The 21,325-nt window shown below is 50.3% G+C and overlaps 12 protein-coding genes across 12 annotated transcripts; 7 read left to right on the top strand and 5 right to left on the bottom strand.

Moving 5' to 3' along the window:
* Positions 1-42: 42 nt before the first annotated feature.
* On the top strand, positions 43-1,173 carry ASPGLDRAFT_40367 (UDP-glucuronic acid decarboxylase family protein; the record flags this gene model as incomplete). Its single annotated transcript, XM_022545212.1, has 4 exons — positions 43-81; positions 131-270; positions 330-520; positions 581-1,173. The coding sequence occupies 4 exons, from the start codon at positions 43-45 to the stop codon at positions 1,171-1,173; spliced, it is 963 nt and encodes a 320-aa protein (XP_022395678.1).
* Positions 1,174-1,418: 245 nt separating this feature from the next.
* On the top strand, positions 1,419-2,920 carry ASPGLDRAFT_137911 (FAD-binding oxidoreductase; the record flags this gene model as incomplete). The annotated part of the gene is made up of 3 exons (XM_022541566.1): positions 1,419-1,553; positions 1,616-2,759; positions 2,808-2,920. The coding sequence occupies 3 exons, from the start codon at positions 1,419-1,421 to the stop codon at positions 2,918-2,920; spliced, it is 1,392 nt and encodes a 463-aa protein (XP_022395677.1).
* Positions 2,921-3,200: 280 nt separating this feature from the next.
* Positions 3,201-4,363, top strand: ASPGLDRAFT_53165 (uncharacterized protein). The gene is made up of 2 exons (XM_022547917.1): positions 3,201-3,417; positions 3,464-4,363. Exons 1-2 carry the CDS (start codon positions 3,217-3,219, stop codon positions 4,166-4,168), a joined length of 906 nt encoding a protein of 301 aa, XP_022395676.1. The 5' UTR covers positions 3,201-3,216; the 3' UTR covers positions 4,169-4,363.
* Positions 4,287-5,595, bottom strand: ASPGLDRAFT_53164 (SGNH/GDSL hydrolase family protein). Its single transcript, XM_022547916.1, has 3 exons — positions 5,286-5,595; positions 4,623-5,237; positions 4,287-4,569 (listed from the first exon to the last, which is right to left on the bottom strand). Exons 1-3 carry the CDS (start codon positions 5,448-5,450, stop codon positions 4,345-4,347), a joined length of 1,005 nt encoding a protein of 334 aa, XP_022395675.1. The 5' UTR covers positions 5,451-5,595; the 3' UTR covers positions 4,287-4,344.
* A 59-nt stretch (positions 5,596-5,654) lies between these two features.
* Positions 5,655-7,576, top strand: ASPGLDRAFT_70450 (putative MFS multidrug transporter; the record flags this gene model as incomplete). The annotated part of the gene is made up of 4 exons (XM_022549485.1): positions 5,655-5,702; positions 6,118-6,454; positions 6,504-6,627; positions 6,676-7,576. The coding sequence occupies 4 exons, from the start codon at positions 5,655-5,657 to the stop codon at positions 7,574-7,576; spliced, it is 1,410 nt and encodes a 469-aa protein (XP_022395674.1).
* A 1,513-nt stretch (positions 7,577-9,089) lies between these two features.
* On the bottom strand, positions 9,090-9,940 carry ASPGLDRAFT_181752 (glutathione S-transferase family protein). Its single transcript, XM_022543003.1, has 2 exons — positions 9,488-9,940; positions 9,090-9,433 (listed from the first exon to the last, which is right to left on the bottom strand). Exons 1-2 carry the CDS (start codon positions 9,859-9,861, stop codon positions 9,139-9,141), a joined length of 669 nt encoding a protein of 222 aa, XP_022395673.1. The 5' UTR covers positions 9,862-9,940; the 3' UTR covers positions 9,090-9,138.
* A 461-nt stretch (positions 9,941-10,401) lies between these two features.
* On the top strand, positions 10,402-11,611 carry ASPGLDRAFT_53158 (zinc-dependent alcohol dehydrogenase). Its single transcript, XM_022547915.1, has 3 exons — positions 10,402-10,470; positions 10,518-10,958; positions 11,006-11,611. Exons 1-3 carry the CDS (start codon positions 10,447-10,449, stop codon positions 11,591-11,593), a joined length of 1,053 nt encoding a protein of 350 aa, XP_022395672.1. The 5' UTR covers positions 10,402-10,446; the 3' UTR covers positions 11,594-11,611.
* A 246-nt stretch (positions 11,612-11,857) lies between these two features.
* On the top strand, positions 11,858-12,914 carry ASPGLDRAFT_1089428 (sugar O-acetyltransferase). The gene is made up of 4 exons (XM_022539547.1): positions 11,858-12,038; positions 12,092-12,328; positions 12,380-12,576; positions 12,619-12,914. The coding sequence occupies exons 1-4, from the start codon at positions 11,938-11,940 to the stop codon at positions 12,732-12,734; spliced, it is 651 nt and encodes a 216-aa protein (XP_022395671.1). The 5' UTR covers positions 11,858-11,937; the 3' UTR covers positions 12,735-12,914.
* On the bottom strand, positions 12,797-14,619 carry ASPGLDRAFT_77909 (uncharacterized protein; the record flags this gene model as incomplete). Its single annotated transcript, XM_022549931.1, has 8 exons — positions 12,797-12,914; positions 12,961-13,325; positions 13,364-13,422; positions 13,467-13,651; positions 13,695-13,983; positions 14,031-14,253; positions 14,301-14,460; positions 14,507-14,619. 8 exons carry the CDS (start codon positions 14,617-14,619, stop codon positions 12,797-12,799), a joined length of 1,512 nt encoding a protein of 503 aa, XP_022395670.1.
* Positions 14,620-16,642: 2,023 nt separating this feature from the next.
* On the top strand, positions 16,643-18,417 carry ASPGLDRAFT_137895 (MFS transporter; the record flags this gene model as incomplete). Its single annotated transcript, XM_022541563.1, has 4 exons — positions 16,643-16,923; positions 16,985-17,968; positions 18,019-18,150; positions 18,201-18,417. The coding sequence occupies 4 exons, from the start codon at positions 16,643-16,645 to the stop codon at positions 18,415-18,417; spliced, it is 1,614 nt and encodes a 537-aa protein (XP_022395669.1).
* Positions 18,418-18,710: 293 nt separating this feature from the next.
* ASPGLDRAFT_159891 (isopenicillin N synthase family dioxygenase) lies at positions 18,711-20,152 on the bottom strand (the record flags this gene model as incomplete). Its single annotated transcript, XM_022542448.1, has 6 exons — positions 18,711-18,971; positions 19,015-19,194; positions 19,243-19,629; positions 19,676-19,756; positions 19,804-19,956; positions 20,012-20,152. The coding sequence occupies 6 exons, from the start codon at positions 20,150-20,152 to the stop codon at positions 18,867-18,869; spliced, it is 1,047 nt and encodes a 348-aa protein (XP_022395668.1). The 3' UTR covers positions 18,711-18,866.
* A 112-nt stretch (positions 20,153-20,264) lies between these two features.
* ASPGLDRAFT_1508097 (uncharacterized protein) lies at positions 20,265-21,145 on the bottom strand (the record flags this gene model as incomplete). Its single annotated transcript, XM_022542188.1, has 1 exon — positions 20,265-21,145. A coding segment is annotated over one exon (471 nt), but the record flags the coding sequence as incomplete, so codon positions are not given.
* Between the last annotated feature and the right edge of the window lie 180 nt (positions 21,146-21,325).

The raw sequence follows: 21,325 nt of genomic DNA, 5'->3' as shown, positions 1-21,325 counted from the left end.
AACACAAGAGTAGACTACAGATTCAGCACCGAGTCCAGCAGAATGGCCCAAGCAAAGTCACTCACGATTCTCGTCACCGGAGTAAGCAACATCTCACAATGGCTATCAGTGCCGCGCTCACTATTTTCAGGCCGCGGGGTTCCTAGGCTCGAACCTCGTCGATTTCCTCCTGGCAGACGGCCACCAAGTTATTGGCGCGGATAGCTTCCAAACCGGGTCGCCAAAGAATCTGAAACATCTCGAAGGTCATGAGAAGTTCACGCTACTCAAGTACGTATTTTTTTCGAAGGATTTGTGCCCAACCAGGCTAACCCGAGACCAACGAACAGTCAAGACATTCAAGCGCCAATCGAAGGTCTAGGACACATTGACCAGATCTACAACCTGGCATGTCCAGCAAGTCCGATCCAATATCAGAAAGATCCTGTTTCAACCTTGCGAACCTGTTTCCGCGGCACGGAAAACTTGTTGGAGTTGGCCAAAGAACGGAATATTCGACTGTTGCACACCAGCACCTCCGGTCAGTAACCATGCACTTTAAACGTCCAACTCGTTAACTAAAAAAAAAAAAAAAAAACAGAAGTATACGGTGATCCGCACGTTCACCCCCAGCCCGAATCCTATTGGGGCAACGTTAACCCTTTTGGACCCCGCTCTTGCTACGATGAAGGCAAGCGAGTAGCAGAAGCCCTCTGCTATGCGTATCGCGAGAATGGAGTCGAAGTCCGCATTTCTCGCATCTTCAACACGTATGGACCGCGGATGAACGCGGCTGATGGTCGGGTGGTCTCCAACTTCATCGCAGCTGCGCTTTCCGGCGAGGAGCTGAAAATCACCGGCGACGGGAAGGCAACCAGATCGTTCCAATATGTCACGGACTGTATCAAGGGACTTTATAACCTTATGAACAGCGACTATGGCGATGGCCCGGTGAACATTGGAAACGACGGGGAGTTTACCATCCAGGAACTAGCCGACATAGCGACTGAGCTCGTCTCCGAAGTAACAGGAAAGCCAAAGGTGCCCGTTACCTACCATCCACGCCCGGTGGATGATCCTTTGGTTCGCCGTCCTCAGATCACTCTGGCCAAGGAGAAGTTGGGCTGGAAGCCCGTGGTCCCGTTGCGAGAAGGCTTGCGGAAGACAATCGAGTGGCATATGAACGAGAGTTAGATTGTCCAAAACCGCGATGTTCGGTGCATTCCATTTATCAGCCGAACAAAAACAGACGTATCATGCTTGGTTGGCCATTGATAGCTTGAAATATAGAAATGCAAAAAAAAATAAATTTTATTAAATTGATAATATCCAGATTATAGTTCTCGGCAAACGAATGGATGCCGAGGACACCACCATAACAACCTCCAACTCTCCAACTCCCCGGCTTCTTCTCTTTTCTCCATCAACAAACATCCACAATGACTTCATCTTTCGACTCTACAACTCTTCAGTCGCTCAAGGATGCACTGACATCCTCTCTCATCTTCACACCCGATTCCGAGGGATATCAAGACAGTTTGCGACGATGGTCCGATACGGGCGTCAAGCCCGCGGTACGCCCTCTCACCAACCCCCCCCCCCCCCGGAATACAATTCGCTCACTAACCTGACAAAGGGTATTGTGGTCATGCCATCAAAAGTCGCAGACGTTCAGACAGCCCTGCTCTGGGCCCAGAAACACCACGTCGATCTCGCGATTAAGGGCGGCGGACATTCAGTGGCCGGCACCAGCTCGAGCCAGGACGGTCTCGTTATCGACCTTTCCCACTTGAAGGCCGTTTCCGTTGATACCGCCGCGAAAACAGTCACAGTGCAAGGAGGCGCTACGTGGAAGGAAGTCGATGAAGCTGCATGGGAACACGGTCTCGCTGCTGTTGGAGGCACGGTAAATCATACGGGCGTGGGTGGACTGACACTGGGCGGCGGATACGGTTGGCTGAGCGGGTTATACGGTCTCACAATCGACAATCTATTGTCTGCGCGTGTGGTGCTTGCTGATGGTCGCTTGGTTACCGCGTCTGAATCTGAGAATCCGGACCTGCTGTGGGGATTGAAAGGTGCGGGGTACAATTTCGGCGTTGTCGTGGAGTTCACGTACCGGGCACACGAACAGAAGAACCATGTTTTCGCGGGTATCATTTCCTTCCTGCCGGACAAGCTGGAGGCAGTCGTGGAGCAGCTCAACGAAACGCTGCTGAATCCTGATCCCCGGGGTGGTGTTATGTGCTTCTTGGCGCAACCCCCTGGGGCGCCGGTGCCGATGACTAATGTTCTTTGTTACTATAACGGCACCAAAGAAGAGGGAGAGAAGCGGTATTGCGGGTTGCTGGAGCTGGGGCCAGTAGTCAACACGTTGGACATGATTCCATACTCCCTGTTGAACAGTCTTCAGAATCCCATGGCCACATATGGCGGACGGAAATCGTTCAAGGGGATTTTCTACCAGCCACCAATGGATCCCCAGTTTGTGCGCACCATTTTGACTGACCTAACTGCTAAGATCCAAGAAGATGAAGACTTGAAGGCATCCGCGTTGATCCTGGAGTTCTTTGACATGCGCAAAATCTGTGAAGTCCCTTCGACGGCAACGGCATTTGCTAGTCGCAATAGCACCCAGAATGGAATTATCTGCCTTCGCTGGTCCGATTCCAGCAAGGATGCCCAGAATCGCGCCTGGGCCCGCGAGATGCAGGCTCGATGGAAAGAGCAACTCAATACTCCCGATACAGATGTGCCACAGTACATCAATTATGCTGAGCGTAAGTTCCCTGACTGATACATTGTGGATGCAGTACTAACTGTTATAGCCGGTGATTCTGCTGTTTCCAACATTTACGGCGCTAACCTGGGTAGGCTGCAAGAGATCAAGGCCAAATATGATCCCACGAATGTGTTCCATAAGATGCATCCGATCGAATGAATGCACCAACCGCCTAGTTTGTCAAAAGTTACCAGTTGTACATATGCATAGAACTTGTACATATCAGATTTACCCTGATCATACAGGGAGGTCTCGAATTCCGTATACCAATCTGGAATTTTGCCCTGCAAGGAGCTCACCTGAAATACAAATTGTAGTCCTTGTGTACGGGATCCCCGGCATATCGTACTGGAATGTCGATGTCACATTCCATCAAACATCAACACCAGGTATAAATACTGGAAGTCGCAACTGCGTGTGGGCTACTCAGCACCGCACCAAAATTGACCGTGACGATGTATGCATCTCGATTATCATGGGCACTGCTTGCCTTCAGCAGTCTGTTGACCACCACTGTCGCAGCAAAGGATGCATCAACTGAGAAGTACACCTTCGCTGAGCTCTGGGACTTGCAACACGATCTCTGGAAGAACTTTCTCTATCCAACCAATTTGAAACAGATAAATGCCACGGATGAATCTGTTTTCACGGCCGACGTAAGGAACCATACCTTCTACATTGTCCACATGCTGACGCCCTCAGGTCGAAGGCCGCGTAGACGTGACCCGCACATTCGATGGCCGTGAGCTCAACGCTGAGTACATATTTGGACTCTTCTCAGAGCCCGATCATGTCAGTCTCGTCGGGGTCCCGATTGAATACAACATCACGCAGTTCCTCGCAAACGACAACATCGCCTCGGCCACAACGGTGTTCAACTTCAACGCGACGACTTTCGGCCTGGTTGTCCCCGTCACAATCGACACATGGGTTCAGTGGAATGACGAGGGCAAGATAGTGCGCTACGATGCTACCTTCCGTTGGTTCGACCATCTCATCGAAACCCTCTTCGCTGCCATGGGGAATAAGCTCAATACGACATCCGAGGAACAGATTACAGACCACATCAGCCAGGTCCTGGCGCAGACAATCTGTAAGACACACGAGGACAACTGCCACGGCGAGAATCAGCAATACGACAATATGGACCAGTGCCTTGACTTCCTGATCAACAAGACGCGCTTTGGAAAGCCGTTTGAGTTGGGTCGCGACACGTTGCTTTGCCGTGAAGTGCATGAGCTGATGGTCAAGTATCGACCGGAGATTCATTGCTCGCATATTGGTCCCACTGGAGGGGATTACTGCGTTGATGATAGGTCATACATGAAGGTGGTGACGGAGCAGTACTTTAGCGAGTCGTGGATTCCGTTTGGGTATGGAAAGGAGCAGAACCTTTGGCTTCCTTGACGATTTTCGTAGCGAATTCGAATATCTTGAAGATCTATGTTAACTTGCTCGTGAGAATTCTGTTCTATCGATAGTTGACGGTTATATAGTACTTGCTCTTATAGCGAATCAGCTTGTCCTATCAAGGAATGATAACAGTTGTGTCTTGCATTCATGACGCTGGCTATGCTATCTATCTACCAATAGGATGCCCATTTGCTTTCTCCCTTGACCACCTGAATAAACTGTTCAGCAATAATCTTGTCCGTCTGCTCTGATGGGTGTAGCTCGTTAAACCAGAGGAACGTTTCTGAATGTGGTAGACGTGTGCACTTGTTCGTTTTCTGGTCGCAATGGTTGATGTAGCCAGTCACGTTGGTGATATTCGGGTAATTCGTGTTGTTGTAGTAGATATCGGATAGCTAGAATGCCGTGTCAGGTCTAGCTCTATTCTAGCTCTGAGGGTAGAACTCACCAAGCCATACGTATCCATCATGGCAAAACTTGCACCGGGATATCTCTTCGCGATGAGCAATTCATACGGTGTGCGATAATTGAACACTTGATTCAACGTAACTACCTGTTCCCTCATTCTATAGCTTATCTCCGTAATATTTGCCGACTTCCATGGCCAATACAACGACTCTTTGCCGGTAATCCCGCCCTTCTCCGGAACCGCATACAATGGGGCCAGATGAAGAGGGGCCAAGTTCATAAGCACAAAGTTCCTCGCGCCTGAGTGATAGATGTCGTCCAGCGCCCTGTACACGCAGTCAACGTAGGCCGCAATAGTATAGTTCTTATTCTGCGAGTCCGTCAAGAAACCCTCATAGCCAATGTCGTTGGTGCCGATCCAGATAGCGTACACGGTGGACTCGGGTGGGGGTTTCTGGGATGAAATTTCTGCAAGATAGGCCGGAACTTCGTACTCCAGTACAGACGCTCTGGGAATCTTGGTTGTGGCGTCTATGCGTGGTGTGATTTCCTTGGAGCAGTCGGCGCCGCTCACGGCGTAATTGGATAGCTTCGTCCCGGTCTGATTGGCGACAAATCGAGTCCAGACAAAGCCACCCGAGTTTGTATTATTGCTCTATTCTGTTAGTCTCTATTTTACTTCGATATCCGGAAAAAAACATACCACTGGTTCATCCCAGCCCACTGGCGGCGCGGAACCATTGTGACTGGCAAAGTAGTCCCAGCGCGACTCGTCCGTGTAACTATTACCGAACACGACAAGGTTAGTAAACTTATCCAGATTCCAAGCCGCGGTGAGAGCCGAAAAGGCCAGCAGCGAGAAGCGCATCTTTGGTGGTTGCGGGATGGAAGGAGGGAAAGAGGGAGAAATTGTTGAAGAAAGAGTGCTATGCGGGTCACGTGTGGGATACGTCCAAAAAGGTAGGAACTATTCAGCTTCCTCTGGGCCTCGCTTTTGCATCCATAAGATTCTGCAGAGCTATTCAGAGCATTCGACTGGGAAAATCGGGATTGACATTCACTGTCGAGCGATATGCAGTTCTCCGAGATCCTTGGTCAAAATTCTATGAACTTGTACAAAGTGCCCATTGTGCAAATCGACATGAAAATTGTACATCTTATACGACAAGCCTATTATCGCTATGCCATATACAGGGAATTCTACCATCACTCGGTGCGATGTCCACATCGTGATGTATACTCCGTACACACCTCACAAAACATGGCCGATCAGTAGCAGATCTCCAGCGATGCGAGATAATCGACAGCCTCGTCGATTCTGTACTTTTTTCATGGACTTCAGTATCGGGACGCGATTACTCGTAATTTTCCATTCTTTGTTCAAAGCGTGTAGTTATGTGATTGGAGCCCGGACACAAAGAAATCCTTTGATATTGTTCCCGACAATATATAACCATGAACCCCCCGATGTACGACTGCACACCCCCCAGCCATATCTGCCCTAGACAGACATCATGGAGCACAAACACACTCAGCGCTGGCAAATCCTCATAGTCGGTTCGTTATTGATTTTCCTCGCCGACTTTGGCTTCTTCCTCTCGATTCCGCCGCAAACCAAGATCTTCGAAGACATTCTCTGCAGACAACATTATGCTGCATATCCGGCACAACCATCGGAGCAGAACTGCAAGGTTGCTCCGGTTCAGAGCGAATTGGCCCGGATTAATGGCTGGAAGGACACATTTGACGCACTGCCGAGTATACTCGTGGCGGTCCCGTATGGCGCGCTGGCAGATCGCATCGGTCGCAAACCTTGTCTTCTCTTGTCGATGTTCGGGGTGTTGCTGAGCGAGATTTGGACGAGATTCGTTTGTGAGTCCCACCGTGTCTTCTGTGCCGTATGCGTTGTGTTAATGGTTAGGCTGGTCGTCCTCTCTCCGGTTGGTCTGGCTGTCCGGCTTGTTTCGCCTGCTGGGCGGCGGCGACCTGGTCGTCTCATCGATTGTCTGCGTGATGGTCGCAGATGTGTTTCCTGAAGATGATCGGTAGGTCTCGACCTCTAGTGGTGTTGGACAACGCGACTGACAGGACAGGGCAACGGCGCTGTATCGATTGAGCTCATTTATCATCCTGGGCGAAATTCTGGCAACGCCGGTCAGTGCTGCAATGATGACATGGTCGTGCTGGACACCATATCTCCTTGGTCTGGCCATCGTTGCATTTGGTCTGCCCATAGCCTGCTTCCTGCCCGAGACGCTAGATCGACAGAGTATCGAACCGCATACAGATGAGACTCAGGCCTCCTTGGTCGAACGGCTACAGCAGCGGATCCGGCAGTTCAGTCATTTGGCGCGCTTTCTGTGGACGGGAAATATAATCCTGGCGCTGTTCATGTTTCTAACGAGTAGTCTCAGTCGCCAGTCAACCTCCCTCTTGCTTCAGTACTCATCCGCTCGATATGACTGGTCCCTTGCTCATGCCAGCCTCTTTCTTGCTCTCCGGGGCGTTGTCACCCTATTTACATTTGCATTCCTGATGCCGACCATAACAGGATTATTGACTAGAGCCTTGCGCATGTCCCCGACCGTGAAGGATCGACGGATGTCGCAAGCCAGCGGTAGCCTATCGATCATAGGCTTCGTCTTGGTTGCGGTTGCCGCTGCACCCAGTTTATATGTCGTTGGTTTGGTGCTGCTCTCCCTTGGATCGGCATTTGTCGTCACAACGCGCAGTCTGGCTACGGCGCTCGTCCGACCGGACCAAATCGGACGGCTGTACTCTGCGGCTGCCGTGGTTCAGTCCATCGGGACATTGGTTGCCGGGCCATGGTTTGCTCAGCTGTTCGATGTAGGCCTGCAGATCGGATGGCTGGGGTTGCCGTTTCTGCTAGCTGGGGTGCTTTTTGGTCTCGCGACTCTAGCAGTGTCACTAGTGAGGACGTATGAACCGGTAAACGAGCCGGAACAAGAGCCTCTCCTGAGCGATGATGTGTAATCGAGTATACAAAGTCGACATCGTTAATAGAAATTGGTGTATGTCAACCTCCATCCTGGATTCCGGTACCGATACCAGCAGCAATCGCACTCAAATGGAACATATCCTCCTGGAGCCTCTTCCATCATGGACAAGTCTACTCCAACCGCGGCAAACGCCTGCCCAACTGTCTGTCCACCACAGAACATTGCTTTCGGCACATCTGGGATCGGGGTCGTTGTCTCCAGAACAATCTTGTTCAGTTCGGGAAGCGCCCCCTCCTGCAGCCACTGGTAAATCGGATTGAGATAGTATGACTCGAGATCAACGTGTTGGACAGCGCACTTTAGGGTCAATTCTTCCAGGTCCCGCGGGAGGAGCGCCTTGTGTGGCAAGATTCCCTGCTCAATATGCCCACGTATGATCCACAACTCAATCGCCAGGCGTCGCAGGGCCACGAAGTCTATAAAGGCCAGTGGCTCTATCGGCGGTATGTTGTCGTCGAGGAACAAGTCCAGATCCAGGCTGACAAGCGAAGAAGCGTGTATGCGCAGGGCATCCAGATTCGAAGCGCGGTCGTCTCCAGATACGCTGCGGGCCCTCCAGGCCGATCCCTTGGTGGTAAAGTGTTCAAGGGCTTTGGGCATCGAGAGGATATCACGGAGGTGAGAAGGTCGGATGTCACAAGTGATCAGTGTTAGTTCCCGAAGATCCGTCGAGCGTGGTTCCGCGGAACTGAACGAGGTGAAGCAGGCCATGCGAGCATTGGCAATGGTGAGACGTTGTAGGGTTGGAAGTAGGAAGAGGGCGTCAAGCTGGGCAAGCTCCCAATTCCCCTGTTCGCTCAGGTTAATGGTGCCTTTCAGTTCAGCGTATTAATACATTGTACAATGTGTTGAAGAAACATACATGTTCGCAACGACCTCAGAACTTGGGAATCTGGCATTGTAGCCGCCAGCAACAAATCCTCAAACTTTTTCGACTGCTCCATGTAGCGGTATAATCCCAAAGACATGGGGCCTCCATCATTGACTCCTTTGATGAGTAGCGACTCTAAATTGTACAACTGAGCGATGGTTGGTGACATCGATTCGAGCTGCAGCGGAGCATCCGTTTCGTCCGCGACATCGTGATAGTGTATCCGCAGTTCCCGGACAAGCTCTGCTCGAGTAGGGATACGTTCAATGGCACTGGTGAAGGATTCCTCCTGCTTGTTTCGTAGCGAGACGGTGTGGTATAGATGCGGTTCGACGAGCAGCTGCAGTGTCTGACAGACGCGATTTAGACGGGCCAGAGAAGAAGAGTTGATGAAAGACAGAATGATATCGAGCAATTCAGGTGGTAGGTCAAGCAGAAGATTTGTTGAGAAGCACATGATATGAAGAAAGATGAGGAAAAGTTGAGGACAGAGTGACATCGAGAGATGAAAAAAGCACTCCACTGCGGAGAGGGCGATTCTTTCCCCATCCGGAAATCTCACGGCTTCACGGACGCCAAATTGAGAATCTCACGTTTACAGAAAAGCATTTATTTTCTGGGATTTATATACACTCGAGTGTCATTATATACAGTTATCTCACAATTTAAGGGAACTCCGGAGCTGCTCCCTTGATCTTCGTATAGGCCTGCTTGACTTCCTCGCGTCCGGTGATCTCCCGCAACCACTGAGCAATGTTGGGATACTTGCCCAGCGATAATCCAGCAAATCCGAATTGCCGCACCCACGGTTCGAAATGGTAGTCCACAGCCGTGATACGTCCTGGCAAGATACTGCGTCCGCCGGACTTCTTGAGCTGGCCTTCGAGCACTTCGTAACAGCGGTATGTCTGTGCAGTGTATCGTTCCAAGGCATTCTCATTCTGGGTTGAGTTATAGTGTCTGTTGTTGTCAGTTCCTGCTTCACAAACCATTAACGGAGCCGATCAAACATACCGAAACCAGTTGGTCTGTCCTGTCATGGGCCCCAAAGTGGTAAGCAGAAAGTATTCCCACTTGTCGAAATCGACTCTGTCCTGCTCCGTATCGCCCACAGGTCCCAAGATATTCTGCTGGTCGTACACACGCCGGATGTAGTTTATGCAAGCGCCGGATTCCCACGAAACCACGCCAGTGTTGGGGTCTTCCAGAGCCGGTACACGGCCGTTCTCGTTGATGCGCAGGAAGGCTTCACCCTTGACACCGTTCTTAGGATCGTCGCCAAACTGCCATTGCTGGACGTTGTAGGGAAGATGCAGGGCTTCGAGTGCGAGGGCGACCTTGATGGGGTTGGGGCCAGTGGCGTGGGCATGAAGCACGAGTGGTTGCATACTGGTGGATAATACAATGGTATATGGTCAGAGTGAACGAATTGAAGCTTCAGTCGTGGTTGTAGAGGGGATAGTAACGTAAAAGGGTCTTATACTCGGCAATGAGGCCAGTTGGAGAACCAATCGGCGATGGTTGGAGTAGGTCTTCGGTTATTCACACACTTAGCAATTGATCAATAGTAAAGGGGTAAGTAAGACCAGAAATGTTCCATTTACAGCGATCTCGAGAATGGGTATAACCAACACACCTCAAGCTTCGGCTTAACCCTCGCAACTACAATACGAAACTGCCAAATGCCGCTGCAGATACATATGTAGTTGGAGACATGACATCACCGTATAACCCCAATTGGAGTACCTTCCATATTGGGACAGCACCTTATCTCGAGAGATCGAACGAGTACTCCGTAGAGGGGTTGTATGGCACAGGCCTTCGATTCTCTTCTGTTTAGCTGCATTATTAATAGGTGTGGAGTTCTCCAACACTGTTTATCTCGACTGACAGCTGCTCCGTAGGATACTTTCTATCAGTCAGTACTGGTCGACCACAGCAACAAGACAGCTTCAACATTGACATCCGGAACCATGTGGGCAGCGCAGCTGGTAAAGGTCAGTATCAACTTCTACATCCAAGAAGCCTCCACTCATAGTAGCAGTATAACACGCCCTACGCCCTCTCGACCTTACCCATCCCCTCAATCCGGCCCAATGAACTGCTCGTCCGTGTCTATGCCGCAGGCTTCTGCCACTCCGACCTCCAAGTTCTCCAGGGCGAGCTCAACAGTCCATTGCCAATAATCCCGTCCCATGAGCCCGCTGGAGTGATCGTCCAGGCCGGCGATGAAGCCCAATCGTGGAAGATCGGAGATCGCGTCGGGGTGTTAAACTTCAAAAATGCCTGCTCGAAGTGTCCGGACTGCGTATCCACGCAGAAGCGATATGGAACCTTGGATGCGCGCTTCTGTCGTCATCGCGAAACGGCTGGGTTTTACCATGATGGGGCATTCGCAGAGTACATCGTTGCTGATGCGGCGACGACAATCGCGCTACCGGATTCGGTATCATTCGAACAGGCCGCACCGCTGCTGTGTGCTGGAGTATGTCCCTCCACGGTCCTTTGATTATAAAAATGCTAATGGAATAGGCGACGGTATACGGGGCTATCCAAAAGGCCGCTCCCTTCCTGCAACGCGGGGACACGATCGGTATCATCGGAATTGGTGGCTTAGGTCAACTGGGCGTGCAATTCGCAACAGCCCTAGGCTATCGCACTGTTGCCATCGATAACCACGACTCCAGTTTGCAATTAATCGATGATATGCCGCCAAAGTTACGCCCAGAAGTCCGCGTTAATTCAACTCGTGTCGACTCCAAGGAGCAAATCATGCAGTTCACAAACGATCAAGGCTTAGCCGCGGCTGTCGTCTGTACAGATCCAGTCTCAGTAACAGGATGGAGTCTGGAACTACTGCGCATCGGAGGAATCTTGGTTCCGCTGGGTCTGCCCCCGGACAAGTGGCAGTTCGACTCGCAGACACTGCTGTTTCGGGAGTTGGTTGTCCGCGGAAACTATGTGGCTGGGAGACAAGAGGTCGAGGAAATGATGCAGCTCGTTGCAAAACAGGACATCAAGTCGCAGTTGACCGTTGTACAGCGAGAGGACATTCCTAACATTCCGGACATGTACAAGAAACGAGCTTTCCGGGGGCGTTTAGTCGTCCAGTGTCAATAGTTAGCATTGCCATGGAGCCGAGATCAGCCCTTACTTTCCAGACCGTAGATCAATACCGTGTCACTGTGACCGCAATTAAGCCGGGTGAAACATGAAACCCGTCCTTCCCTCTTCATACTCCGGTTAATCTTCGGCAGCGACGTTTCGGGGAAACATTATCTGCAGAATAGGGTAAATGGCCGAGGTATCCCCGACAGCCTTACAAACATCATCGGGGAACCTTAGCCAGCCAATGAGAATAATCCGGGGAATGACAGCTGTCTTCATTCGAAACTAATATACCATCGAGTATCGCTTTCTTCACCCTTGCAATTGACTCAATTCACTCCACACCGAGAAACATTATGGCTACCACTGAGAAACGTCCCGAGATCATCGAGCTCGCTCGCGGGCTTACCGGAATCCCCTGGTGCGAGGAGTATGAGAAAATGATATCCGGAATGATGTAAGTTTCTTCTTTGTATCCTGTCAATTGTACATCTGTGTCAACACCGTCAGGTACGATCCCACGGTACCACAACTGCTGGAAGCCCGTCATCGCTGCCGGGGTCTCGCGGCAGACTTCAACCAGGTAGATGCCAAGAAGTACTCATACGACCAAATTGGCAATGTCCGGATGGAAATCTTGAAGAAACTCGTCGGCCGCATCGGCGAGGGGACCTTTATCGAACCGCCGTTCATGCCGGACTATGGGTGCAATATGATCATCGGGAGGGATTGCTTCTTCAACTGGAAGTCCGTCTCCCGACCTCTATCTCAGGAATGAGTCCGCTGACGAATTCGTAGCATGACCGTCTTGGATACCAGCCTGGTCGTCATTGGCGATCGGGTCCAGTTTGGCCCCAACGTGAGCATCTTCAGTGCTGGCCATGACACCAGCGTGCTCTCCCGGATCAAGTTTGTCGAGTTTGGTCATCCCGTTTTCATTGAGGATGATTGTTGGATTGGCGGGAATGTCATTATTCTTCCTGGTGTGAGAATTGGCAAGGGGTGCACGGTTGGAGCTGGCTCCGTCGTTACCAAAGATCTTCCTCCGTACTCGGTGGCCGTGGGCAACCCGTGCAAAGTGAGGAAGACTATTCCTTCGGTTGAAGAAGAGGAGAATGACCCGAACAACCTGTACAGAGATCTTGTTCGGTAGGCCATTGTCAATGCAGTTTTAAATTTAGAGTAGAATAAGATTATGTCCAAAATAAACGGCAATCAAGAATTACTCGCGTTCAACATATCCCAGTCAATCTCCGGTCCAGAAAATTTCTTGCGTCGCTCTATCCAGAGCAGTAGGACGAGCACAAAGATCCCAACCAGCACCACCGAGCTACTGTTTGCTGTCAGCATTATCCATGAGACGCGGATTATGAACGTACTAATTCATTGAACCCACTGTAGTCGGTAGTGCAACAGGAAAGCAGAAGAACGTCCCACTGACTATAAGCCATAGAACTGAGAACACATTCACTGCGTAGCCCCAGACGCCCAGATCGAATGGGCGACGTGGCAGCCGATGCCGACCGCATGTTGCCAGAATACCCTGGGGAACGGTATACGTGAGGTTCAACATGATAACAGCTGTGTTGATGATGGTGTTAAATGCTCTCGAGCTGGCAACATACAGCAAGCCGTAGACCAGGCAGAACCCAGCCGATAGGAGCGTCGTGCGAACGGGTATATCGTAGCGCGGGTGAATATGGTTCCAGTAACTTGAGAATGGCAGTCCGTTCTTCATGGTCAACTTAGAAAGGGCTTTGTAGGTATGGGGATGGTACTTACATCGCGCGAAAAGGCCCAGGCGATGCGACTCGACGTGATCCACTGACTAGGAATACAGGCTACGGAATTAGCAGCGCGGACAATAAGAAGGATGGCCACATACAGTAATACAACAGCGTCATATACGCCTGCATAAATGTCGCCGCGTATTTGCTTCCGGTGGCCTGGTAGAACAGTTCAAGGCTCGGCAGAAACGAGTTCTGTACGGATTCCACGTCCTGAATCAACGTGGCGGCGGCCAGAATCCACGGGACAGCTGTAACCATACCCACGACGATGGTTAGGTTGCTAGAAGGTCAGCTTCAATCTGCATAGAAGGATCGACACTTACATGACCAATGGCACGCGACGACTCGGACGAGGAATCTCCTCCGCAATGTGTGTGCAGGCTCCAGCAGCTGCAAAGGCATATTCGCCAATCCCAATGCTCATCATCCATGCCGGACCAGCACTCCAACCACTGCTTCCGCGATACTCGACAAGGTTGCTAGGATGATATGCACCCCGACCCATAACGAGTGTAATCACCATCACCATCACGAAGCCAACAACAGAGAGGAACATGCATGTCTTGGTGAGGTAGTCTATGTGACGGATGGGAATAGTGAATATGGGAATCACTGGGTCTGTTAGTCTGCGGCGTTTGTACTAGTATTCGGATACCCACAGCTAATAGCTATCACAAGCACATAGCAAAGATATATCTGCCATTGCTCACTGGAAAACCCAGGGTGCCAGAATCTAGCTATTCCAAAGGCCGAGATGGCCGTCAGGAAAGTCCCTGATGCGGTTGTCACCCACCATGTGATAACGTTGATGATGCCCACCGTGTATGCTGAAAAGTTTTTAAATGGCCGGGGCGCAAGTATGTACGTGAAGTGGTATTGTCCCTGGACAGTCAGACGCGGTCATTGATATCGAAAGTGGTAGATCTTACTCCGGAAGATGTTAACGCAGAGCTCAGCTCTGCAAGTCCCAGCAACACAATCCATTGCAGAACTCCAGCGATGATGAGTCCAAATACCGCAGTCAGTCCGCCGCCATATGAGAGGGCTAGACCAAAGCAGGAGGCGTATCCCAGCCACGAGTTCGTGATACTGTTATGATCAGCTTTTGACGTTGACCTTGAGTAGACAGACCTACCCGAATGCCAATCCTAAAGCCCCGACCCAGGAAAATGACCGCTTCAGCTCTGCCTCCCTGCCTTGAGCGCGTAGAGCGGCGTCGTCGATGTCCAGCGTCTCTCCCACGACCATTTTATCCTGTGTTGTAGTCGTTCCAACGTTTGTTTTGATGTCCGACATATTTGCATTCTGCGAACGACGAGAAGCGTGCACCGTAATTGTCGAAGAAAACCTAGAGCGGGGCGTGTGATAGAAGTAACCGACGCGCGATGTATTCCAGATGCTACACGTGCAGTACCTGAGACGCAGCCCCCGAGCGTCCATAGGCCCCTTATCCCATCAAGACTGTGTCGTACAGCGTAATAACCCGAAGTTCTTCCTGTCCCTTGCTGCATCGCGAATTGTATTGCAACTTTTGTTTGGGGCTAGCCCTTGCGTATGTTTCTAGGACGTTTGATATGCGCAAGGCTTGGATTTCTTGGAGTACTGTGTCATCTGTTCCGTTGGAGGGCATATGGTTGTCTGGGAACTATCACTGCTAGGCATTATAGCAACGCGCCCGTTTTTGAACGTGGAAGATCAGGAAGTGCCCTGCACGCACAGCATCGTAAGCCCAATCAAGTCCATTTCTGTTACCCTCGATTGTGTCAACGTCTGGCATATCTACCGAGTCGCCCATTGCGCCAGAATATTCTTCCAAGTATCGAAGGGTATCGAGGTTCGCGGATGATGGCTCGTTCGCGGGCGTGGAAGAGCAACCACCAGGATTAGTTGCCAAAGCTAGAACAATCACTACGATCGTGAAGTAAAAAGGCTCTGTGTCGATAGCATTATATGTCAGTCATAGACGCGTAGATCATGCTCTGAAGAAAGGGGAGACGCACCGTCTTTATTCTCGAAAAGCTCAACTCTTGTTAAAAGCTAGATAGACCTAACCCATGGATCTGAAGCCTGGAATTTGAGCTTATGCATTCTTATTCAAATCGATATTGAAAAAGATGGAATGTTCCGTCGACGTGGAGTTGATGCAGAAGGATGGAAAGAATACAGGAGAAGAAAATCGTGGGTCAGGTGATTCTTCCATCATGATCTGTCGTCTATTCTTTTAATAAATCCACAGGATATCCTCAGCCTGCACTCCTTATATTTGTCTTATAGCTGGTTACGTATCATATGATAGTCTCAGCTTCAACGCCAGTCGAATTGATGAGCCCTAGGGCTAAACCATCGCTGTCGGAAAATGCACAACTAGGTGTGTAGACTCGGTAGAATAAACAAATTGTAAATAACCTCCATGCAGTTCTACGGGTTATTCACTATTTGGCCAAGTTATTACGCAGCTCAACCGAGTGCAGTGCGGCAGCTCGAGTCCTCGCTGAGCTTAGGGCATCTATAAAACAAAGAACGTATCTTAACGAGAATGTTACAGGGATTAACGTGAAATCTTTGCCACAGCGTAGTATCCAATCAGATTAGTTTCTATAAACAATAAGCCTATCAGTCAAGGGTCCCGGAATCATCATTCACTGCACCGGAGGACCCGGCTGGTTTACCGGTAACCCCGAAATGGATATCGCGAGTATGGCGTCATCCATAGCCAGACGACTGGCAAGGATTGCGTCTTTCAGGAACAAAAAAAGCCCACGTGGGATGGTTGATTGCAAGCGGTTGTTTGGCTGGTGATTGATGCGTATAGTAGGGCACAAACCCCCGAGAAGCCTGTCAAACCATCGGGGCTTGGTGATAAGGCGACCCGACAATTAGAATAGCCGAAGATCCCTTCGGCTCGGATCTGATATGCTTAAAACCTGGCGAATAATCGTGTTGAGGGCTTTCATGTGGGTCAGATATGCACGTCAAACGGACATTGTAGTATATACCGAAACAGAGTGAATCACTGAGGAAGCATCTGGCCCGGAGCAAACGGCCCCGCACAGTGTTTGGATACTTTGTATGGGGGTATAAAAGTCTTCATCTTCGCCATCATCCTGCAGACAACTTTCTTCCTTCTCTTTTCTCTCTTCTATCCGCTCATCACATCTTCCTCCCACTGTACCTCGAACAAGCCACTGCACGAAGAGGGTCTTTCGAGTCAGACACCACGATGCCTGACGAGAAGATGTTCGACAAGATCGAAGATAATAGCTCCAGGGAGATGGGCGTCGTCGAATACGACAGCTCTCCGGAAAGCATCGCCCAACTTGAACGACGTCCATCTAACTGCGACAGCATCGAACTCCAGCGCATCAGCACTTATCGTCTCCAACAGCAGCAGACCGTGGGCAGTTGCCACAATCGTCCTCCCAAGGATCAGTGGTTGCCAATGGGAGCTACCAAGCCGTACCCTCCTTCTTTGCCTGACCCTGAGAACTATGTCGTGGAGTTCGAGGGAGCAGAGGATCCTATGCATCCGCAGAACTGGCCCATGCGCAACAGGTATGCTCTGACCACTTCGATATTCGTATCACGTCGTTGATCGTACTGATATGCATGATAGAATTTTCCTGGCTGGACTGTTGACCTTCAGCGCATACGTTTGTGCGTACACCAGTGCCATGTTTCCAACCGCTGCTCAGGGCGCGCAGAATGAGTTTGGCTTTGGTCAAGAAGTCGCTGCTCTGGGAACCACTGTGTATGTTTTGGGCTTCGCCGCTGGACCAACCGTCTGGGCACCTGGTTCCGAGTTGCTGGGCCGTAGAGGACCGTTGTTAGTGGGCATTTTTGGTTTCAGTGTCTTCACGATCGCTTGTGCTACTGCCAAAGATACGCAGACGATTATGTTGACACGTTTTTTCTCTGGATTCTTTGCTGCGAGCCCTATTGCCTTGGTCCCTGCGAGTCTGTCGGATCTGTTCAACAGTGTTCATCGTGGAGTGGCCGTTGGCATGTACACCATGGCAGTCTTTATTGGACCCTTCACGGCGCCGATCATTGGTGGTTTTGCCGCGTCGAACCTGGGCTGGCGATGGACGCTTTACATTCCCTCTTTCTTCGGCTTCTTCATCCTCACGCTGCTCGTTCTCCTCGGACGTGAAACATATGCTCCAACCATCCTCGTCGAGAAAGCCACTATTCTCCGCCGCCAAACCCGCAACTGGGGCATCCATGCACGCCAGGATGAGTTGGAAATCGACTTCCGCGAACTGATCACCAAGAACCTGGCTCGTCCCGTGCGACTGCTATTTACTGAGCCCATTGTGTTCCTTCTGACACTGTACATGTCCTTCATCTATGGTCTCGCCTACGCTCTGTTGCAGGCATATCCTGTTGTTTTTGGCGAGGTGTATGGCATGCCCGCTGGAGTCAACGGATTACCCTTTATCGCTTTGATCCTCGGCTTGATCCTCGGTACCCTATTCGTGCTTTCTCTGCAAAAGTCGTATATCCAAAAGCTCAAAGACAACAACAACGTTCCTGTGCCTGAGTGGCGTTTGCTGCCCTGTATCGTTGGAGGCGTGGCATTTGCCGGTGGAATTTTCTGGTAAGTCTTTGTTTTAATTCCTTTGAACGCCGTCGCTAACCACAAAGCAGGTTCGGATGGACGGGATTCACCACTTCGATTCATTGGATGGCTCCCACCGCAGCCGGTCTCCTCGTGGGCTTCGGCATGGTCACGATCTTCATGCAGGGATGGAATTACCTTTTGGATTCGTACCTCAACTTGTAAAGCCCCTGTGATCTATTCTTCTGCTTACTCTCGCTAACTCATCCAGTGCGGCATCCGCCTTCGCTGCCAACACGATGCTCCGATCCCTCGTCGGCGCGTGCTTCCCGCTCTTCGCCAAACAAATGTTCGAAAACCTGGGCGTGCAGTGGGCCGGAACGCTGATCGGATGCATCGCGACCTTGATGATTCCGATTCCTATTGCCTTCCGTCTCTACGGACCGAAGCTTCGCCGGAAGAGTCGCCTTTCGCCTACCAACGCGTGATTGATCGCGTGCGAAACGAAGAATAAATGAAAATGTCGGGGATGCTGTTGATGATAATGTTGGAGGATTTCGAATTGGAATGGGCCCTCGATGGTCAATAATACGGTTATTGGGATTTTTTGAATGTTTAACGAAAAGCTATTCTTACTCTTAGAGTTGGTTTCTATCACGGATACAAATGAGATACGCGTTTACGACTATTTTACGTGGCATCCACGTGGTCTCACGAGTTCGTCTTTCCATTGAATACGTTGCTGGTGATCTTGGAATGAAACATTAGTTAATTCCATAGCGATGTTCATTGTTCCAAATTTGTTGTTCTTTGTGGCTTTGACTCCGATATATATGCGGCCGTAGGTACGCTGCGGAGAACGTCAATGCAGAAAGTACGACCAGAATCATGCAACGAGCTATGTATATTTTCTCCATTTACACCCCTACTAAATAGTTTATTTCAACACTTGCCTTGAATACCTCTCATACAAGTCCGGATACCACTTCTGACCGACGTCAGGATGGCTCAAAATACGATTTCTCAGATACGCCTCGCCAAACTGACTCGTTAGCAGTATTCATCTTTTGAAGAACGATACGTACGCATTGATACAACGGAGAAAGAAACTCGCTAGGCACATCGACTGCCCGCTTCTTCTGATCATCTGAAGCCGGGATTTTCTGGACGATGTGCGCCGCAGATGATCTTAGTCCTTCGAGTGTGAGATCCAAGCGCACGGCAGAAAAGAATGGAATGCTGTATCTTGTTTTGTTTGTTGGGGCCTATGACACGTGAGTAATTTCATGTTTACGGAAGACTCCGGGACTTACCTTTACTCGATGCGTGGTGGCGGCACAAACACCTCCGGTTATCGCCTCGAGGCCCTGCTGGATATTTACGACGAGACTACCCTCGATTGGCGGTGCATCGATCCACTCTCCGTTCTTGTTGAGCACCTGTAAACCTCCCGTGTCGTCCTGAGAGAGAAACGTGAACAGTCCAGCGGAATCTTTATGGGGCCCAACGCCCTGTGAGTCGTGCGGTGCCTGTGGATATTTGATGAACTTGAGTCGGTCCATATCACCTTCGAACTCCTCGAGGGTCGTGGGAGGTAGCGAGAGACACTCGGAGACATAGCGCAGGAAGGTCTTATTCAGAGCAGCAGACCGAGCGATGTACTCGTTCACCAGCTCTTTGGCACCAGGGTAGTCGGGATACTGATCAATTAGTGCAAGACCAAAGCCTATGACGATGGGTTCATACCTGACTCTCCCCTTCGAGTCGATACCAGATTGAATCTTGCTCGGTCCACGGTTTCATTTCCGGTGTTCCAAAGTCGAATTGCTACGAGAATCAACAACAATTCGTTTAAAATGTCCAACAGCACGTACCTCTCGCCAGTCCATCTGAGCCGCAGTTGTCTCGGCTCCTAGCTTGGTATACCCCACAAAAGACGGAGAATTGATCATATTGCACTTGTTCTTTGTCTCATCGGACAAGGCAAACAGATCCGGCAGAGTAGCATGGGCGCGTTTGGTCAATTCCTTATTCGTGAGTCTCTGTCTCCGCCATTACTGTAACATAAACAAACCGGCTTACCTCGAGACTATGATTGGTTAGGTAGAGAAATCCCACCCGGAAGATAGCATCGCGCAGTTGCTCCAGAGTCTCATCCTTAGTGGACGGATCCTGCAGTCTGGAAAAGTCGATTATAGGGATTGAAGAAAAAGTATCCGTCATTGTGTTATTGTCAAAGTAGTAATGTTGAAGCTCAACGCCGATGCGGGGGAAGAAGGTCATATCACATAATCGGATTTACATGACGCCATTTGAATTGCCCTACATATTACTGGTTGAAGGTATCGTGTTCAATAGCCGAACTATTCTGAATCCAAGTGCAAACAGTCCCACCAGATAGACTCCATGTAGGGCGTGGTGTTTTGAATATCCTCACTGTGCTCCTCCCGAATCCAATCGTTCCAGTTCCAGTCGATCCACTGATCGAAAGCGTCCGTGAACACACCAAAATCTTCGCTATACCACCGCAAAATGGGACTGATATACGTGCCCAAAAGAAACTCGAGTGCCGACTCAGCATCATTGTCGCTCGAGCGATCAATGATTGCACCCCCCAAAACCAGTCATGACAATCCGGAGTTTGGACAGATCCTGATCCTCCAGCCCTTGTTTGATAATATTCCGTGGGTGCACCGCATTGTGCTTCAGGTCTTTCTCGTAGAGTCGCGACTCGACGCCGGTGATTCATTTCATGATTGCCTTGCGGTAGGTTTGGCTGAGTCTGGATGGTTGTAGGGTCTGCATTTGCACTCCATGGACATGCTCCAGTAAAATCAAACGGACAGAACGGAATATACCAGAGCAAACGGTGAGCTCTAGGGGGTACGTCCCATAAAACTCGGGAATATTCTGTTGCCCTCGAGCCGAGAGACGTCCGTACGCAGCCGATTCGCAAGCATATGCCTTACCTACATGGAGCACAGGGTCGATGTCGTCTTGGGAATCTTCAAAGTAGACCGGGTCATAGAACTTCGCTACCACCTGCTTGCCGCAATGTTGACCAGAGACAACCTCCACTAAAACGATTTGTGAATTTTGGCCATCGCCGGCCCGGATCTCATCGATAATTTTAAGGCGAGTTTTCTGGGAGCCAGGTCTTCCTGGTGATGGAGGATGTCGAAGACAGCGTCTGAAAGAACTCAATCTCCGCGTCTCATTGAGTGCATTTCGCATTGAGTGCATTTCGTGCGAAAGCACCACAATCCCTGCCCTTTGGAGTAGGGGATAACTGGTTTTCCAGTGTATACAACGCTTTCATAGTCCGATATAAAAGGGCAGGACATTAGAGGGACGTATCAAATTGATCGAAAAAGGTGCTGAGGATTATCGATGTAC

This window comes from Aspergillus glaucus (genome assembly GCF_001890805.1).
Source record: "Aspergillus glaucus CBS 516.65 unplaced genomic scaffold ASPGLscaffold_37, whole genome shotgun sequence".
Taxonomy (NCBI): domain Eukaryota; kingdom Fungi; phylum Ascomycota; class Eurotiomycetes; order Eurotiales; family Aspergillaceae; genus Aspergillus; species Aspergillus glaucus.
Note: the sequence above shows the minus strand (reverse complement) of the source record. Positions and strands in the feature narration are given on the sequence as shown.

Excerpts from the sequence above, each read along its gene's own strand:
- ASPGLDRAFT_1089428 (XM_022539547.1), top strand. The coding sequence starts at position 11,938 with ATGGCTACCACTGAGAAACGTCCCGAGATCATCGAGCTCGCTCGCGGG. Across the intron at positions 12,039-12,091 it reads AAAATGATATCCGGAATGAT|GTACGATCCCACGGTACCAC; the intron begins GTAAGTTTCTTC and ends CAACACCGTCAG. Across the intron at positions 12,329-12,379 it reads GATTGCTTCTTCAACTGGAA|CATGACCGTCTTGGATACCA; the intron begins GTCCGTCTCCCG and ends ACGAATTCGTAG.
- ASPGLDRAFT_181752 (XM_022543003.1), bottom strand. The coding sequence starts at position 9,861 with ATGCAACCACTCGTGCTTCATGCCCACGCCACTGGCCCCAACCCCATC. Across the intron at positions 9,434-9,487 it reads GGACAGACCAACTGGTTTCG|ACACTATAACTCAACCCAGA; the intron begins GTATGTTTGATC and ends TGACAACAACAG.
- ASPGLDRAFT_53158 (XM_022547915.1), top strand. The coding sequence starts at position 10,447 with ATGTGGGCAGCGCAGCTGGTAAAG. Across the intron at positions 10,471-10,517 it reads GGGCAGCGCAGCTGGTAAAG|TATAACACGCCCTACGCCCT; the intron begins GTCAGTATCAAC and ends TCATAGTAGCAG. Across the intron at positions 10,959-11,005 it reads CACCGCTGCTGTGTGCTGGA|GCGACGGTATACGGGGCTAT; the intron begins GTATGTCCCTCC and ends CTAATGGAATAG.
- ASPGLDRAFT_53164 (XM_022547916.1), bottom strand. The coding sequence starts at position 5,450 with ATGCGCTTCTCGCTGCTGGCCTTTTCGGCTCTCACCGCGGCTTGGAAT. Across the intron at positions 5,238-5,285 it reads TGGGCTGGGATGAACCAGTG|AGCAATAATACAAACTCGGG; the intron begins GTATGTTTTTTT and ends CTAACAGAATAG. Across the intron at positions 4,570-4,622 it reads TGATGGATACGTATGGCTTG|CTATCCGATATCTACTACAA; the intron begins GTGAGTTCTACC and ends ACGGCATTCTAG.
- ASPGLDRAFT_53165 (XM_022547917.1), top strand. The coding sequence starts at position 3,217 with ATGTATGCATCTCGATTATCATGGGCACTGCTTGCCTTCAGCAGTCTG. Across the intron at positions 3,418-3,463 it reads AATCTGTTTTCACGGCCGAC|GTCGAAGGCCGCGTAGACGT; the intron begins GTAAGGAACCAT and ends TGACGCCCTCAG.